The 19500-nt window shown below is 37.8% G+C and overlaps 2 protein-coding genes across 6 annotated transcripts in view; both read right to left on the bottom strand.

The window, feature by feature from the left end:
• Nucleotides 1–223, bottom strand: part of CMYA5 (cardiomyopathy associated 5) — a gene marked incomplete at both ends in the record, with an annotated part of 46633 nt that extends 46410 nt beyond the window's left edge. The window contains one exon of the mRNA XM_080362895.1: nucleotides 72–223. Coding sequence (XP_080219021.1) covers nucleotides 72–223 — 152 coding nt within the window. The remainder of the gene's footprint in view (nucleotides 1–71) is intronic.
• A 3773-nt stretch (nucleotides 224–3996) lies between these two features.
• The window catches only part of TENT2 (terminal nucleotidyltransferase 2), a 42976-nt gene continuing 27472 nt past the window's right edge, over nucleotides 3997–19500 (bottom strand). For 2 of the 5 annotated variants that reach the window (XM_080362954.1, XM_080362953.1), the window contains 3 exons: nucleotides 17480–17616; nucleotides 11413–11504; nucleotides 5159–6976 (listed from right to left, as the gene is read on the bottom strand). In XM_080362954.1, coding sequence (XP_080219080.1) covers nucleotides 6807–6976; nucleotides 11413–11504; nucleotides 17480–17616 — 399 coding nt within the window. In that variant the 3' untranslated portion in view covers nucleotides 5159–6806. Of the gene's footprint in view, nucleotides 5138–5158; nucleotides 6977–11412; nucleotides 11505–14130; nucleotides 14196–17479; nucleotides 17617–19500 lie in introns of those variants that run through there. The other 3 variants (XM_080362955.1, XM_080362956.1, XM_080362957.1) reach the window with 3 other exon arrangements.

Consider the following 19500-nt stretch of genomic DNA (forward strand, 5'->3'; position numbering starts at 1 on the left):
TCCGGGGCTGGTGCTTTGGGGTATAGAATGCCAGCTCCCCCCAAGGCTGAGGGTCCCTGAGGAGGCAGTACCTGTTAGTCAGCTCCTCCGCTTCCTCCGGGTCCACAGCCTCCTCCTCCTCCTCTTCTTCCTCTTCTTCCTCCTCCTCCTCTTCTTCTTCATCCTCTACGAAGGAGGAGGTCTCGGACGCCCTGTCGCACTCGGCGCCGCGGTACCCCTCCATGCCCTTCCTAGCTCAGGCCCTCGCCGGTGATTTTTACCCCCGACCCTGTCCTCCCCAGGGTTGCCTGAAGCAACTGTCATCCCCAGCAGCTCTCGCTTCTCCTGACTCAGGGCAGGCTTTAAATAGAAGGCAGCAAAGTTACACAGCGCCGGGTCGTGGCCGGTCCCACCCCAGGTCCTAGCACCAACCGGGCACCCGGACACGTGGCAGAACCCGACGGGCATCGCTGCGGGAGACGGGGTTTTACGGCAGAGACGGGGAGCTGGGGCCCCACCAGACCTTCCCAAGCCACCTCCACCAAATCTGGGGTGGACGGCACAGATGGAGCAGAGGGAGTCTTCTTGTGGTCCCCAAAGCTGGTGCATTTAGTATGTTTAAAAGCAAGTCCCAGCCCTAAGCACAGCAGGGGACCCAGAGTGCCTCAAATTTGAGCTAGAGTGAACAAATACAGTTAACTAGCAAAGAGAAGCTTTGTTACCATGTAGGGTCTAGCTTACCCATGTTTACCCTTTATTATTCGGCATTTCACAGAAAATGCAGTGCATTTCAGACAAAACAGTAATATTTCCAACTTGTACTAGCCAAAGTAATGACTTTAAAAAAAAATGTCTTTAGATGAGGAGCAGAAGGACCGAAACTCTGATTGTAAATAAAGAACTTACTTACACGTTATTTCAGGTATAAAACATTGTATGCATAGTATAAGCCTAATCCCATTTTTCCTTCCTTTTTTCTTCAAGTAAATAGGTGGTTATAAATCAGCAAACTGTTCCTTGTCTTGTAAGCACAAAAACACCCAAGCAGGCATTTCTGAGTACAAGGTCTCTGCAATGCTAAATTAAAATTCTACTGACAGATTCAGCTGAAGTAAAATATTTCCTGAACAGTATGTACAGATAAAACTTGTCTGGTCTCTTGACCTACTCACTGAGGTACACAATTTACAAGGTCAGAACATAATTTCATGAAGAAGTGTTCTTGAAAGATATACTAACTTAAACTCCAGATTTTATCACGAACACAGAGACAGTATACACAGAACAATGAAACTGAAAGTAGAGGACTTCACATTCTTTATGTATGGAACACAAGAGTATTACAATCTAGAAATGCTTATATGCACAGCATACACATATTGCACAAGTTTTGATTCAGTCTTCAGCAGAGTAAGAGGAAGGTGAGTACTCTTTTACCAAAATCCCTTTAAATTGTTTTCAGAACTAGTGCTCTCCCTTCTCTACTTCTCATAACATAATTTTACCTATAAAATGGCCAAAATAGCATATTCTTTCATGGTCTTCCTACAAGCACCATACTCCGTAAAATCAATGAGGCAAGAATTTATATCTAAACACACAAGGGTTAGAGAAAAAAAGACAAACAGAACAAAAACAAACAGTACAAATACATGTGAGATAACCCAGAGCAAGCAAAATCCATTAAATCGAGAATGACATTCTCTGATGGACTTAAACTTAACACTAAATATACTGTGAATTGAGTCCAGCAACCCAAGTAAAGCATTGGCTCCAAATAAGCATTTGGGATAGTGTTCACAAACACTAACTCCAGATTACTTACAATTTGTCTTACATCCTTCCATCGTGGCTGCCCATTTCTCCCAAATAACCATGTCACCCTTCAATTTGAGTCTTAAAAATCCGTTTTATATTGAATTCTTTTTAAAGGATTTCTTAAAAATAACCCCCATGCTGTCAGAACACGTTAAGGTACAGAGAGTACACTTACACAATCACATTTTAGGGGAAGTGAGAGCAAGAGAGGTAGAAAATAAACTTCAAGTTTCACAGTACACAGTCTATGCCAGTTCTGGCACTACCGTTAATGCATGGGAAGCTCTCACTAATGTCTTGTCCTCCCGTACACCTCTGAGTCTGTTAATTAAAAGCCCTGCTGGAAGACTAAAGAGACTTCCTGAAGTCCTAGATGAGACACTTGTAGTTTCTGATGTTAGGTAACATGGGAAATGACAGGCGAACCCAGTGCCCAAATGAATAGCCAAAACTAGTCCTAAAATAACACGGAGCTGAACTAACGTGTTTTAATTTCAAGGCAGCAAGAAGCCTCAGAGAAGTTAGTATCTTGTACACAGGCTGAAACCTTGTTCAGCCATGAAAAACACCTTTTACCAAAGGTCACTCAGGAAAATTTCCTGCTAGGGTATGAGGCAAGGGATAGGGGTGTGAAGGTTTTTATTTTGAAGTTGAGGAAAAGGGAACACTTCAGGCTAACACTGAAGATTTATGATAGCCATTAGTGGATTTCTCATTCTGGATACCTGCCCAGAGTAGATGAAAATCCAGGTCATTAAACCTCTGAACAACTTTGGAGTACACAGAACTGAATCCAAAGTTGAAGTTCAGCTCCTACTCATTCTCCTCAACCATTCATTTTGTGGTATTTTAGCTGAAGTTTTCTGATGAAAATTGCAGCCCATCATTTAACAAATATCATTATGTTCACTCACTGTCATTCTAGTCGTCTGGCACTTCCACAGAAAGTGATGCTGTTCTTGTTTGCTTGACAGGAGAACAATATAATATGACTTCTGGTGAAATCTGTTTTCCAACTACCCACTAGTTTTTTCACTACAAGCTAAACGAAGTTACACCATCTTGCACCTTGGCTAACACGGTAATTACTGCGGAGTTTTCTAGTGTGAGAGAGGACACAAGAAACAGGCTTGTCACCAAACAGCTGGGGAAAACTACCATCCAGACTTCATATTTTGATTATAAATGTATCTTATCAGAAGTACACAAGCTTGAGAAAAAGAAAGCAAAAGGATTCTTTTGAGAGACACAGGCCATAGTGGTTACAAATCTTGGCTTGCATTAAAAAGATCGCTGAGTTGGTGGGTCATGTTTTATGGAGCTGCACAGAGGTACCACAATTCCTTCAACTGTCTGTTCTGAAACACTTGGGAAGAATCAGTTTCAAATATAATGCAGTATTTTGAGGTAAGAGTATGTTGATACTGTAGGTGATGGAATGTGAACTCCTAAGAGACAGGCATCCATGAAGTTTTCTGCATCACATCCAGCTCACTTGAAATACATTTTTGCCAATTTTGAACACATCTGTCCCTTCTTAGTCATCCTACGTTGTAAAAGATGTTTTTTAAAGAGCAGCCCTTCCCTCTCCCCAAAAGCTGCCTAGAGCTTGTGAAGCATTTTTTAATCCAGACATGCTCCTGTCCTAAAATCCTGCGCTTTCATTTTACACAAAGTGCGTCAAAGTGAGCATTTCACTGAGACCAAGTTTACCATCTCATATAGAGCAAGGGCAGTAGAGGGAGAACACAGGCACATGGGGAGAACATTTCAGTGGATCGCTAGAGTAGAATTAAAACAGAAAGACAGTTTAAATTACAGAAGGAAGCTGTTTTAAGAAGCAAGCCAAGATCTAGATCATGACAAAGTGTGTAATAAGTAACCTGACAGCAGGAAAATACTTTACAGCTTCTAGAACTTCTGAATTCTAAAACTTGAATTAAATTAGAACTTCAAGGTTTGCACAAGAAGAGATAATGCTTGTTGTTCTACACAGTTTTAAACAGGGTTTTCACAATCTTGTTAGAGACGGCAATAGATGAAACTTTTACCTGTACACAGACACAGCACAGAATAGCCATACAGAAGTTTATGACTTGCAACCTTACCATACCTTTACAGGGCATTTTCCTTTCCTACTTAATTACAGGAAATACTCTAAATATGCAGTACAAAATGAACTAAAAAAATAAATTACATCTTCCATGTATAAATTTATTTAATTGTACACGATAGAAAATATTAAATTTAAAAAAGAAAACACAAATTTGACATCAATGTTAAGTACAGTTTTAACAATGAATTGGTCTTCAGTAACAAATATATGAGAGGCACAAATTGTGCTACAGCAGGTCTAGAAGAGGGTTCACAACCTCTTTTTAGAAAAGCTAAAATTTTGAAGATTACCTATTTGAATTCAATTTACAGTAGCTGATCAATTTACAAATACTTACACAAAATCAAAACAGAAGCCCAGCTTACTGTAGCAGTAATAGGGTTGGGTTGTGGTAGTTTCTGTAGACATCACTACTGCTTCAAATGTGTAAAAGGAAGCACTAAGAAGTATCTTGCTTACTCTGTGAATATGAAGCATTTTTATGCATCAATTTGTCCTTTTCAACTCCAGCTTCTTCATAGTAGAAGTGTTGCTTGAAAATTCCAGTTTAGATTACAGTTCTTGACATCCAGAACACTACCAAACATTATCTATCCTAATTTTCATAAAATTTTCCTCGTTGTTCCATGTAAGAGGGAAATACAACTGGAAAGTGCCAAGTTGAGCAAAACTGCTTGCTGCAGTTAAGCAAATGTAAAGCACAGGCTGGCTGTTCATCAAGAAGTGGGTACTGTGACCAATGCCTTAAGGGTGCCGTCAGACTTGCACACTGTTTAGCTCTGAATGTCTTTATTTCATGGTTAAATGTGTCTGAATTAATGATTACACGGATTATAGAAACAAAAGTCATATATTCCCATATTTTCCCCAATATCCCCATACTTCCTTTAAAACGGATTTATTTTTGCAGTTTGCTGTTCGAGGTTCTTCTGGAAGTCAACAAGGTAGGCGTTTTCAGAAAATGTATCTTTGAACAGCTGTATTAACAAATATTGATAACACACAGTCTTTCTTATAAACATTTTCTTAACAAAAGTTTACAGAGAAAAATGCGTCATGTCTTAAAAGCTCACATGGTAACTGCCTCTTGATTTTGTTACTGTTGTTTATTTCAGCAGGATCCAATAAGAAGAAAATGAAGTAAATTGTTTATTTTTTCTCTGCGGATATTCTTAAAGGTAATATACAGTTCAGGTTTTTCGTGTCTTGTAGTATCTGCCAAGACTGGGGAAAAACGTACAAGGTTTTAAAAGGCTAAACAATCTTTCCTATTAATGCTTAAATACCATTACAAGCAGTAAGCCCCACAGATCTGCAAGTATTAACGTTGACATTTTTACCTTTGAAAAGAGGTGTGGGTTGGCTTTTTTTTTTTTTTTTTAGGGAAGAAAATAATCTAAAAGGTACACAAAATTCAATGATCTATTAAGGAAGGTACATCCTTTCAAGAAGGGAGTGGATTTTTGGAGACCGAGATGTTAACATTTTTTAAGCATTAAATTGATATTCTGACTGCAAAATAATTGTCCTGAATTCACACATCAAAGTTCCTGATACAAGATGTTATACTCTGACAGTTCCAGAACTTTAGTGTGTCTTTAAAACAAGATATTTCAATTTTCTTCTGTATTCTAAAGTGAATTCCAGGGCACATCTGTTACATCTGTTCGGCCACAAACCTGCGAATAACTGCAGTGGCCCTAGTGTCTTTACGCAGAATTCGTTTAAAACACAATGTGTAATGAAAACCACAGGGAGAATAATATCTCAAGGGCAATGAGACAACCAGATTTCTTAGGGAAGTTATTAATAAGTTCTTGCATTTTTAAGCAACTGTCATTCCTTATGTTTCCTAGTAAAGAGGGAATTTTTTCAGGATCACAACACTCCAGTATACAGGTTTCTAGACAGCCAGGACCAAACAACTGCTTTTCCATTTTTCAGAAAACCACACAGGTTTGTAACCAATATTTTAAGTGAAAACTCTGGAAAAGTTCACTCTAATTTTACAGAACAGTGAGAGATCCCAAACTACTTAATAAACCACTGCTTTAGCAGACTCACAAAATCAAAATATTTTATGTCAAAGTATGTGAACAGTTCAGTATTTTGTATGCTAATATGGTTAAATAGAGGGAAACTCACATTTCTGAACAGAATATATTATAAAGCAAAAAAGTTACCCTTTTCTGACTAACACAAACACCTTATAACATGCTTTATTACAATATCTGGCATTGATGTCCTTTTTGCTGGACAAGCCCCTCAGGATATTTAAGGGTGTTGTGATTAACTGGAGTAAACAGGAGCCTCCAACGACAGTGTGACAGAGGAGTTTAACTGGTTAGAGATGGAAGTCAGCTCTGTGCCCTAATCCCCAGCCATAACTACATTATGAATAGTCAGAGATCTCGGGAAACTAGAATTTGAGCTCCGATTCCAAATGCAATGCCTATGACAGGAGACAAGCATAAAAGAGTTGGTAGCAAGGGGTTTTAGAAAAGGGATGTTTAATCAAGGCCTAAATCTTTGTTTGCTTCAAAGTGGGCTTGCACCCTCCCTTGACTGGAACAGTGAAAGCTCCAGTTGAAACCACTCATGTTCTAAAATTATGTGTGGTCTCCCCAAAGAACAGTACCAATTCAATTCAGTTGCCAAAAACCAGCATAAATCCACTACTGGCAAAAATTATAAGAAAGGAATAGTAAAAAGTACAAAACAGTTTATTACCAGACAAATTAATAAAGGCAGAAATAATGAATGAAGGTAAAGTTGTAATTCTAAAGCTATCAACTATCATTAGAATTTTACACACACAAGAAAATCTAAGACAAAGGGTTTACTATTCCAAGCACTCATTTCAACTAATTGCAAAACATTCACAACACAAACATCAGAAACCAGCAGGTTTAATGACTAGCATTTGCATAACTATCTTGAAAACCAAAGCAACCAGGACAATTAAATGAGATGTACTTTTTACCTTCAAAAATTCATTTTTGATGATATCAAACTTCTGTTTTTCATGTACAGCTCTAGCAGTGTTTGTCCCATCAAAGGGCTCTGCAAGATCAAACACAAACATTAAAGAGTTAAAAAATCCCCTAGCACTAAGTGCCTTCACTGAGCAAGTCATCAGACAAACCCAGAAGAATCAACATACCACTGCTGCCCAAAACTGTTTTGAGTGGCTGATTCCACTTTGCTTCTCAATCTTTATTTCTGTGTAGCATTCATCCAAAAAAAAGCCTCAAACCATGAATGCTCTAGTGGTATGTAATCCATAATAAAGTCAGGTTATTATATCTATAGAAGTACACTATGAATGTGCTGACTTCATGCATTAGTAATTATTTCTCACTGCCAAATAGTCTGTGACAACATATCAGAATATAACTTCACACATTAAAATGTTTTGAAACTTACTACACATGTGCCTCTTGGGACTGTTCACTTGAGATTCATCCCATTCAGCAACTTACCAGTGAAATACAAGAAATAAAATATTTACTATAACTTTTTATATAAGATGTAAAAACCTGCTGTAAAAATGTATTTTATCACTTAATACCTATTCAACAATATTTATTCATAAGTTAACAAGTTGGGTCTCCCACCTTCTAACAGACTACAAATTTATGTAATGTTTTCCCTTTTTTTGTTTCTAACATAATTAATATTTTTTTAATTGAAGGATTTAAAGTACTTGTCACTGATATGACTGATAGCATTAAAGCAATAGATACTAAAAAAATAGGATGCAGAGACTATGTATTAAAATGTGCTACAAAACAGATTTTATAGTATTTTTTTGCCTTCCTTACTAGAAAACTCCTGAAGTAACATGGTATATTTTACACTGGCAGAATATAAGGAAGTCTTTAAGGACCACAGAACCATAGAAGTATTTACTGCATCAGGGAGCTTTTTTGTTTACTTGGTTATGTATCATTTTTATTCAGAGAGGGACATACAGTAAAATAAAGCATGAAACAGGCAAATGTGCTTAAGCCATTCTGGAGACTGAACTTCACATTTGGAACATGCTCCATGGCACTAGGTTTTTATTTCCTCAAGCTATTTAATTGCACAAAGAAACTGTTTCATGCAATAAATGTTGCATTTGGCAGCTTTATAAAAGCCTTGTCTTCAAACCACCTGTAAAGGTTCCGGTGGACAGTTACAGGCAGATTTATCTTACTTTAGAATGCATCGTGCATTTAGATTGAAACAAAAAACTGGCAATCAAATAATAGAGGACTATATACCCTTTAAGTCAATCACATAGTTTGACAGAGAGACCTACTGCCATAAGAATTCCATGCCCCCTACCATGTGAAGCAGTACAGCATCTCTGTTTTATATCAAAAAGGTGATGTTAACTGCTTCCTTAATGCTATGACCTTCATGTATTTTATATTGAACCAAAACATATAGATTTTTTTAAATCAACAAGAGAAACCCAGTACAATCTTGAGAAAGTGTCAGTGGGAAAACAGGTACTCTAGTCACAGAAGCTGACTCACATCTTCTCCTTTTTTCCTTCCTGAATATTTATTCACTGCCAATAGACAAACTCTTTCCTTGGAGTGCAGCAAGAATAATTTTGCAATCAGCTACTATTTGCATCACTACATTTTGTAACCATCAAGACAGTGAGAGTCCATAATAAGTTATTTTGTTAACAGACAGAGATGAGAATATTAAAAGAAGAAAAGTAATACAACTTCAACACTGATGCTTGAGGGAAAGGGTAAAGGGGATTGTCTTTCAAAACAAAAATACAAGAAATCATAAAACCTTGGAGCTGCCGCAAAACAAGTCTTGAGGAATTAGTTTTAGAATACTTAACATATAGATCTGAAAGATTTAAAAGTACAAGCACGAATCAGGTGCAGCTTAGACCACTTCTGATCCAGTTTCCCTAAAGGACTATCAATTTGGCTCACAAAACAACTGAGTTTCTAGCTTCTGCAAACCATGTCATTTTCAACAGAAGAGTGTATGATATTACTTGATATAGACAAGATATAAACTGAAACGAGAATACTCAGTAGCAATTTAGAGCTTCTGACAAGGAATGTTCACAAACATTAGCTAAAAGCAGTGTTCTCTGTATCCCCATAATGCTAACAGGCTGACAGGTTTTAAACTGCCTGAAAAGAGCACCTCTACTTTATTTGTTTCCCCAACAGCAGAAATACAAGTGAGAATCAGTCTTAAGGTAAATAACAATGAAAACAGAACACATTTTTTTCTTTGAGCAGCCCTAAAAACAGCACTACCTGCAGAATTATGGCAACTTGCAGGCATTGACTTACGTAATCTATCAACAAATATATTTAAAATACTTAAAAATACATGCAATAATACCAGTTACTGAAATTTTAGTCTGCTAACCAGAAAAATCTGAAAAAAAAAGCTTGGAAACCAGAATATCTTGATATGTTTAGCTAGCTTTTAAAAGCTTATTCTCAAAGTACACAAAAGTTTATCTACATACAGCCTTACAGCTGTTATAAATATGAAACCTACTTTGAGTTGAATTTTTCCCTTTAGTGTAATTTTTCCCTTCCAGTTTAGGACTAGAAGCTTGGCATGTGATGCTAAAATCCACTCTTAATAAAGTCTTGAAGCATATTGTAACAGGAAGGAATCAGATGGCCCACCTATATATATATATCTATCTCCATATATAGATATAGATATATATCTATATATATATTTATTTTTTATTTATTTTTTTTAAATAGTCCAAATCCAAACTGCACTCTTAAGGAAAAGTTCTATGTAATCATGCCCATTTAATACAAATTCTAAAATGCCTATTTTGTATGCTGATGTTCTATTTCCAACCTGACAAAGAGAAAAATCCAATTATTCAACTATATTGTAAAGTCATGAAAAATTGAGAGCTTGAAACAGCCCCCCCATGGTGCAGCATCATGTGAGAGCAGCAGACACCGCTGCCCAGTGTTCCCACCTCCCACGCTCAGACCAGAGCCTTGGCAATGCCTGCTCTATGCTATCCTGAATCATTTCAGTTGTGCAGATACTCCACTTCTCACATTTCTCAACTTTGAGACTGCAGAGCCAAGCATGCAGTTGTCTTTCAGCGTATTTTTTTTTCCCCATGACCAGTAGTTGATTTTCATTTTCTCAGAAAAAAAGTAAAATAAAGAACAGGAATCCCATCATGTGGCTCCACACTGCCGTCCACATGATTACAGCCAAGTTGGTGTGCTCTGGGCCACAGAATAACTAATTTCACCAGTAGGTAATTATTCTCTGCACAGAGCAGCAAAATTGCAGGAAATGGGGTTCATACAAACAGACAGGTGCACTCCCACCCCCAACTATTACATCTTGAGGAATGTCTGTCCAGTCACAGTACTTCTGCCTTGTCCCCTTTCTCCCCTAGCAAAATTTTCCCGGTTTCTAACAACTCTTTCCATGCCATTTGGCTCCTGTCCAAGCTCTAGTCCCCTTTTATCTTAAAATTTCAACCTTTGATAGCCTCTACTTACTTACAACCAGGGCCAAGTCCCCTTACCCACTTCAAACCTTCCTTTTTAACACCAGGGTCGTAAAGCCCGTACTTCTAATTCCACCTTGCCTCTTTACCCACAAGTCCCTTGTCCAACCAATTCTCCTTTCCCTGCTGCATTCTGATTTCCCCCTCTCCTTGTCTCTCTGTGTTAACTGTTCCAGTGACACAGTCCCTCTCAGTCCCTTCCTTTTCCATTCTCCTAACATCTCAGTCCTTCTCTTGGTCTCCCATCTTCTCTTTCCCTGGCCCAAGCTTCACCTTCTGCACATGCTAACTCTTTCTATTCTCCATGCCAGTTCCCCACAGCAGCTGAAAGGCTCCAGGAGCATACGAAGCAGGTTCCCTTTGTCGTGCACTAAGAAGGCTGAGACCTGCAACTCCAAAAGGTAGCCTGGGTTTACCCTCCATTTCTGTAGGTCATCATACAGGGTCTGCAGAAACACTGTGTTCTCCAGCCAGCCAAAAGTAGAGGCCACGAGGGGATCAACATTCGCATAATCTAGTCACTGCTAGGACGTGCGATGCCACAGCATTTCTAGAACAGAGTATTCTTAGAAAGTAATCTGAATATGTGCCTGCTGTGTTTTTTCAGAAGCTCCACCTTGGCAAAACTGACAGTTTTTGCAGAGCAGTAAAACACACACTACTGTCTTAAAGGCTGTTCCCTGTCAAAGTCATAATCCCTGTTCCAAAAGTAGCAGGGCAATGAGTGCTCTTGAAGAAAAGGTCAGGAGAACTATTTTTAAACACTATAGAACTTAAAGCTTCCTTCTCAAGTGTTTTTGGCAGCACTCTTTCCAAAACTATTTACACTTGATAAACTTAATTTTACACATAAATATATTACACATGTGCATTATTAAAACACAACCAAGGTAAAATCTGACTGACAGATTTATGTTTTTAGTGTCTTAACAGTTAAAAATTGTAATGCAGCTTTACATTTTACCTTCTACACAAATAAATTTGTTTCTCCATTCAATACCATCAGGTCTTGGAACAGCTTTGGCCTCACGAACAGAAATCATTTGACGGCTCCAACTAGGGAAAAGGAAAACAATTTGCAGAACGTTTAACTCTTGATTCTAAATTAATAATATCAGTTTACATTTTAAAAAGTCAAATTGCTATGTCATAAGCCTGGATAACGCAGTACTTTACAATAATGAGTAATTTAGTATAAAAGTCTAATCTTCATAATTCATCATAAAAGAGTAAGCTTCATAATTCATTATAAAATACGGAAAGATGGGTAGGAAACAAGAAAAAATTTCCACAAACATAAGTTTATTTACAAAAACATCTGAAACACAGAACACCACAGATATCCATGCGTAACACAGTCATGACAGAATAATTTTTGCAAAAAACAATATCAACTTGAATATTGACACCTACATTTATTTCTAAGTTCAAAAGGAATTACAGCCTCAAATTTATCTTTCAGAATTTTACGTTGGGAGAAAAAGGAACGTAAGGCATTTAAGTGCAGATATGTCACATACTGCATTCCATTATAAAATTATTCAACAGTATAAAGACACAAAAAGATAGCTTGCTTACAGGCCAGCATTTCTGGTGCAAAAATATTATAATTAGAAAGCACTAACACTTTGTATGTGCTGAATTTTAGATCTCCCACAAGTGTAACAACAGACCAACAACTTAGATACACATTTGAAAATATTCTATCACTTTCTATACACAGTTTTCCAGTAACAAAACCAGAGGAAATGATCACACTGAAACAGGAACAGCAGGCAATTTACAGAGCCATCTTTAAGACGTGCCAAGCATCTTTATGGTCTTTATGATGCTTGGCACAACATGCCAAACGTAATGGAAGCCAAAGCAACCACTTGCACTTTTATGTTCTTATCTACACAGCCAGTTTTCAGCTGCTCTTACCTAAACCAAGGAACTACCATATCAGCAAAATGCCTGGATCACCAGCACTGCATCACCATATGACTTGACTAAATGGGGCTTAGAATAGCCGGGTAGCATGGTGCTAGCTGTACTGCTGTTATCTATGCCTGATGTGATCTCAAGACTGAATCAATCTTTTGACTTAATGCAAAGACAGGAGCTTGGCTGGGTGCATCAACCACCTGCAGTAAATCTGTAAATACCAGCTGTAAATCAAAATACAGTCTATAGTTAATCAGTTAAATTCTGTGCTCCCTAGGCCACAGATCAGCTGTCATAACTCCATTTGGTCAGTGCTGATAAGACAATTTACACCGGTGAAAAATCTATGCCTGTAATTCCACAAATTATCTTGAATACAACTCATGATTAAAACTACTTATGAGAGTCAGATGTTACAATAACTGTACTTCCAAAGAACATGTACATTATTCTTCTATTTAAGAATATGAATAGGGCCTTTTTCAAAGAGGTGCAGGACACAGCATATGAAATATAGTTGTTCAGGACACCTCAGAATACTTCAGAGGAGGCCACAAAAATTATCATAGGGCTGGAACAGCTCTGCTGTGAGGACAGGCTGGGAGAGTTGGGGTTGTTCAACCTGGAGAAGACTCCAGGTAGACTTATAGCAGCCTTCTAGTACCTAAAGGGGGCCTGCAAGAAAGCTGGAGAGGGACTTTTACAAGGGCATGAAGTGATAGGTCAACAGGTAATGGCTTTAAACTCACAGAAGTTAGATTTAGATTAGATATAAGGAAGAAAGTCTTCACAATGAAGGTGTGAGGCACTGGCACAGGCTGCCCAGAGCAGCTGCGGATGCCCCATCTCTGAAAGTGTTCAAGGTCAGGCTGGATGGGGCTTTGAGCAACCTGGTCTAGTGGAAGGTGTCCCTGCCCATGGCAGGGGGCTGGAACTAGATGATCATTAAGGTCCCTTCCAACCCAAACCATTCTATGATTCTGTGATCTACCAGTCTTACTGAACATTCACTAACCCTACCAATAGCACACGATTTGTGTATCAATTCTAACAACTTTTTGCTTGCACACAATAACTTCATTATTACCAACACAAAGCAAATATTGTCCCCATACACACTTTCAATCCATAAGTTAACAATAAGCATTTAAATAGCTGGTTCTATTATCAGCCATTTCTGGTGTCACTGCCCATATTAGATACGTGCTCTTCATGGGGGAAGCAAGGAAAATACTGGGCATTTCCAGGTGTGTGTATGAAAACACCACAAATAGATTAAAAAGCTTATATTTTCCAGAGTGTTCTTATAAACCAGAACTCCTTGCATAAACACATTAAGATGGGTACAAATTGCAAGCATATTTAATTTAATATACTATTAAAAAATGATCCCTTTATTACCTGACCAATTCTCCCTTGAAAAGAGCCATAAGCAACTGTATTTTATATTTTGTCATGATAACGTAACCAGCCTTCTAACACATCCACCAAATACAACTGTGAATGGCCTTAATCAGTGAATTATCTTTAACTACTGCTACATAACTTGAAACAATAACTTTAAGAGAAGAACAGTCCCAAAGGACGATCTCTAGGTTCCCTAGCAGTGACTTCAGGGGAGCAAGGCCTTGCTTCAAGGTCTCACTTCGTAAAGAGACAGACAAGTGAAAACCTGCTGCCTTCACTCACAGCTGCAGAAATGAAATCAGACACTGTCTTCAGAGGGCTTGGTAAACATGGACCAGTCTCCAAATACCTTCTCTTGAGAACACCTCCATACATTTTTTTTACATGGTCACATTCACTGAGTGATCAGCGGACCTTCAACAGTTTAAAATACTTGAAGTTAAAATGGAGTTTTAAGCATACTTTTGAGTCAGCTGTATCATGTGAAACATTATGCATACTTGAGCTCTTATGGCAAGCTATTAATAATTATGCAACCATGCAGGCAAATTAAGCTTTGCCATATGTAGTGCCTAAGTCCAATATATACAGGAATTCCCAAATCACATTCCTAGTAACTTATGAAAGGGGATAAAAATTACTTCTTACAGACACAATGAAAATCCCAGAGTAGGACTGTGAAACAGGCACGGTATAAATACATGGTAATCAGCAATTTTCTGAAACAGCTCATAGTCTAAATAAAGTAGATTAAAAGCATAAGGAAAAAAGACACAGCACAAGGATATGAAGTTTTCATGGCTGCACAGCACGCAAAGCTCCAGTTTCTTCCCTTGCACTGCTCCTTTACTCCTTGGTGCCTTACTCTTTGGGCCCATCCTGCTCTTAAATATTATTCACTACATCAAGTAAAATAAAACATAGATATTGACTGAAATACCTACTGGCCTTGCTAGACTGAGGAGAAAGATTAAAACAATGTATCTTCACTTTCCTTTCATCTTCCTGACCAATACATGCAAAAGCGTAAATCAGTTAGGCATTCCGGACAGGTGGCATCTACAACTTATTCTGTCCAAAATGATGATCTTCACACATGATCTCACCATACTTGACTGCAGGCTGTTCTTTCAGGAAAACAGATCCTGTGTATCCAAGCTAGTAGTATCGTATCCTACTCCATAGAGAGGAAGCTACCGAAGTCCCTTCTATGAAAACTGAACTAGTATTCTCTTTAGTAATCTTTTCAAACACATTACAGTTTAATAGTGAAAGCTCACTGGCACAATATAGGTCATTTAAATGTGACTTAACAGTCACAGTATCTGAAACATAACCTCAAAATTTCTGTGCCTAAAAACACTAGTAAATGTTTTACAGGGAAAGCAAACACTGAAAAAAAAAAATATTGATTACAGCAATGAAAATATTCAACACATTCAGAATAAAAATACCATTTTTTTCCAAGAAAGGCAGAACTAGGAGCCCTGTGTTGTGTGTATTTAACTTCTATCCTCATTCCCACCTATAACATTATTTACATCAGCAACCTCAAAGCAAAGATAACAGATACTGTGGATAACATGACACTGTATTTGTTCTTGTTGACTGGCTACAACACACACAAAAGTCTTTGAACACCACGTTCTGCCCACCTTTTCCTCCATATGGACATTATCTCCACATGGACATTAACTTGGGTTTCTCCCCTCCAGCCGATTGCCAGTTTTTATGAAGCTATATGGAATGTTAGTATCTTTGAGGCACACATGCTGCTCATTTCAAAAAGGATTTATAGTTATCAGGAATACACAGATGGTCAAGTAAAGAGTATACCTTAAGTTTTATTTCTGTAGCAGAAAGAGTGAAAATACAGGTTGCTGCACTAAATGCATCATTTTCTGATATGACTTCTCAGCTATGTAACTTTTTTAAACACAGGAATTCTAATGGTCATTTTTACAGGGTTTTTGTTGTGTGGTTGTTTTTTTTTTTTTTTCTTTCTTTAAACACAGTATTGCCAGTCAAATGTCTTAACAAGTACTTAACTACTTAACACTGGAAAAGCAAGTAATTTTTTAAAATATATTTTCTTCCCTTGACTTCAGCAACTATTCTATCTTCATTCTCCACCTTTTCAAGCTTTGCTTTAACCACAAGTTCCTCTATTCCTCTACAATTAAATTTAGGTAGTATTTTTTTCCTTATTTATGATCATAATGAAAAATAATATTCAGGGATTACCATTAGTTCAAGTATTGATATTGTAGCACTGCTAGTCTTCATACTTTTTAGCATATCCTGCAGGTCTAACAGTAGACAACAAAACATATCCTCCTGGACCAGCCTACCAACTTATATAAAAATGTGCTCCTAACTATGTTCACAAGCAGCCAAATCAGAAAAGTCAAATTAGGTATTTTTTCCTGCATTATGGACAAGACCTTCTCTGCTAGTTTGCACAGGCAAACCAGAAACTTATTCCTTAATTGAAAAGATATTTACTAAATAAACCACTTCCATATATGAAAATATTAACAGCTTGTTACACAGATGAGTAGCAAAGGATGCATCCAGGATCCTGCATAAATTAGGATCTCGATGATATCCTCCAGCAGTGTCTTCTAATTTACCTGTTTAGCAAGCAGCTAAACTTCACCAGCTGAAAAGACACATACTTAGGAGGAACTTCTATGACAAAAGACCCTTATCTGCTGGGATCATTGAAGGAAAATCCTGTATGCGACCATCTCTCAGAATCAGGCTTAAGCATGCCCAAAGTGCAAGCATTTCATGAATAGCCACAGGCTGTGTGGATTTAGCTTACATCTTCCATATGTGGTGCACACCCCAGAGACGTTTTCTTTAGGATTTCTTTATTGCCCACTTCTTACACTGAAGTAAGATATGCACTCTTCAAAAATTACAATGAATATCCAGCAGTTATACATTTCGTTCATGGGTATCAGGCACATACACAGGACAGCAACATGTATGAACCAAGTTAGAAGCAAGTTCTTCAGAAGATCATTAAGCTAATTCAAACATAACTGTTTGATGTTTTAAACAGACAAACAGTTTTTCTAAGAAATTCTCAAGTGACAATTTGGCAAAATGTTTGTAATCTACAGCTTTCTCAGATGCTCTCAAAACTTTAGCTTCTCCTTCTCTTCTACAAGAAAGTGTAGATGCTAAAATTAAACTCAGATTCTAGCAATCCAACAAGGCTAGTGAACCCACTACATATGCGAGAACTCTTAAGTATGGCCTTTATTCTTGCATATTGTAGTCACAGTAGGGAGCCACCTGATCAGTTACCTCCATTGACCTGGGTGACAGAAGACAAGGTCCAAATAATTCATATTAAGATCAGTAGCTTAAACTACAACTAAGAAGAACAAATCTTTCTCACACAGAGATGTGCAGTTTTAGAACAGTGTAATATAACAAAACCCAGCTATTTTTAAAGGACAAAACTGTCTAACTTCCAGCATGGATTTCACAGAATAGGATGCCTGGCTAAGGAAAAGATGTCACTCTTTATCAGGATTCCTGTCGTCCATTTCCTCTCTGTCAGTCACCTCTCCTGCATTAATGGCTATTCTTCTATCTTCCAGGCCTATTAAGTGTTGATACACTCAATAGAAGGAATTGAAGTTTTACATATTCTAAAACACCAGGATGATCTTATTACTTACTCAAATTCTGTGGCATAATATTTGAAGAAACCTATTAGCAAATCCCCAAGGCTTGATCCATTTCTTGACAGGTAAGGTGGAATGGTATAAGGAATTTGATGAACAAGATGTAAATGCATAGTAGGATCAAAGGATTCCTGTCAAAATAAAAATCAGAAAGTATATATATACACGCACACAAGAGTCTTAATCTAGGTGCATATATTTTCACAATTAAACTGTCTATCATTTGCTTATTAGAAGTTCAAGGACAACTTACAAGCAAAGGACTATTTCTCTTGTGTTCCTCTGTTGGATATTATTAAGTTGGTGCAAAAGAAACCGCGGGTTTTGCATTGTTTAAATTTGCCATTTGATATTGGAATACATTCTTAAATAAACGTGGTATGTTTTTTTGCTACTGACTTATTACTTGCTGTTTATTTTATATTTATCTTAGACTACAGAAATTATGTTAGACAAAAGCAAATCTGAGTGATTTTTCTTATTCAAGTTCAAAATGGATCATAAAACAGCAGAGATGACTTGCAACATCAACGATGCATTTGGCCCAGGAACTGCTAACGAATGTACAGTGCAGTGGTGGTTCAAGAAGTTTTGCAAAGGAGACAAGAGCCTTGAAGATGAGGAGTGCAGTGGTGGCCACTAGATGTTGACAATGACCAATTGAGAGCAATCATCACAACTGATCCTCTTACAACTGCACAAGAAGTTACCGAAGAACTCAACGTCAACCATTCTATGGTCATTTGGCATTTGAAGCAAATTGGAACGGTGAAAAAGCTCAATAAGGGGGTGCTTCATGAGCTGACTGAAAAAAATCAAATCAATTGTAACTTTGAAGTGTTGTCTTCTCTTATTCTATGCAACAATAAACCAATTCTCGATTGAATTGTGATGTGCGCTGAAAAGTGGATTTTATACAACAACCAGCAAGGACCAGCTCAGTGGTTGGACCGAGAAGAACCTTCAAAGCACTTCCCAAAGCCAAACTTGCACCAAAACCAGGTCACAGTCACTGTTTGGTGGTCTGCTGCCAGTCCACAACCAGCAGGATGCAGGAAATGCTTTGCAAGACCTCACTGAATCCCAAAGCATGGATTTTTATGCTACAGGAATAAACAAACTTATTTCTCATTTACAAAAATGCGTTGACTATAATGGTTCCTATTTTGATAAATAAATATGCACTTGAGTTTAGTTATAATGATTTAAAATTCATGGTCCAAATCTGTAACTACTTCTGTACCAACCTAATAGTTACTTCCCTGAACTCAGGTAGAATCACCTTGCACAGGAGCATCGGAGACCATTCCTTGCCTTCTGTTTGCTAAAGAATTTTAACATGGGAGAATCTCTGTACTGGACTTGTGTTTACATGCCAGTAAAACCACGTGAGCAGCAGCTAAGGTAGCCTGCACTGAGATGGCTGCAGTTGAACTGAGACAGGGTGGGTGAAGCTAATATTATTACTTCCAAGTTCCCATAACTGTGGTACAGAAATATGCAATCCAAAAGGAGAGCCTGACTTATTTTTCCCACAGCACAGAGTTAAAATTTGCATGTGAAACTAGCTCTAACATGAACCAGCATCCTCCTACATCATGAGCAAGATTTAATAAAAACTTCTATTTAAGGTCATTTCTGAACAAAGTGATCATTCAGTGTCCAGTGAACAAGAGGTAAGACCAGCCACAGGATACCTAGGCTCATTTTTCTGCTATGCCACAGGCAACCCACAAAAATCCATTAGCTGCCACCTGCCTCCATTCACCTATTGTAAAACAGGGATAACACCTCTTCTTCCTGCCAGAAGGACTGGAGGAATAACTAGATAAACAGGACAAGGCATAGATTATAGATTCAGCACATAAGGGACAGAATTACAAAGCATCCTTCAAACTAGCCTAGCTTCAAGTAGGACTTCCCTGTAAGCTTTCCCTTCTTAACTTGCCCTAGAATACAAAAAATTTAGCTTCATCTAAAAGAAGTCCCTAATCTGCTTGCTGTGTCTTTGCCTC

The sequence above is a fragment of the Nesoenas mayeri genome (assembly GCF_963082525.1).
Source record: "Nesoenas mayeri genome assembly, chromosome: Z".
NCBI classification, from domain to species: Eukaryota; Metazoa; Chordata; class Aves; order Columbiformes; family Columbidae; genus Nesoenas; species Nesoenas mayeri.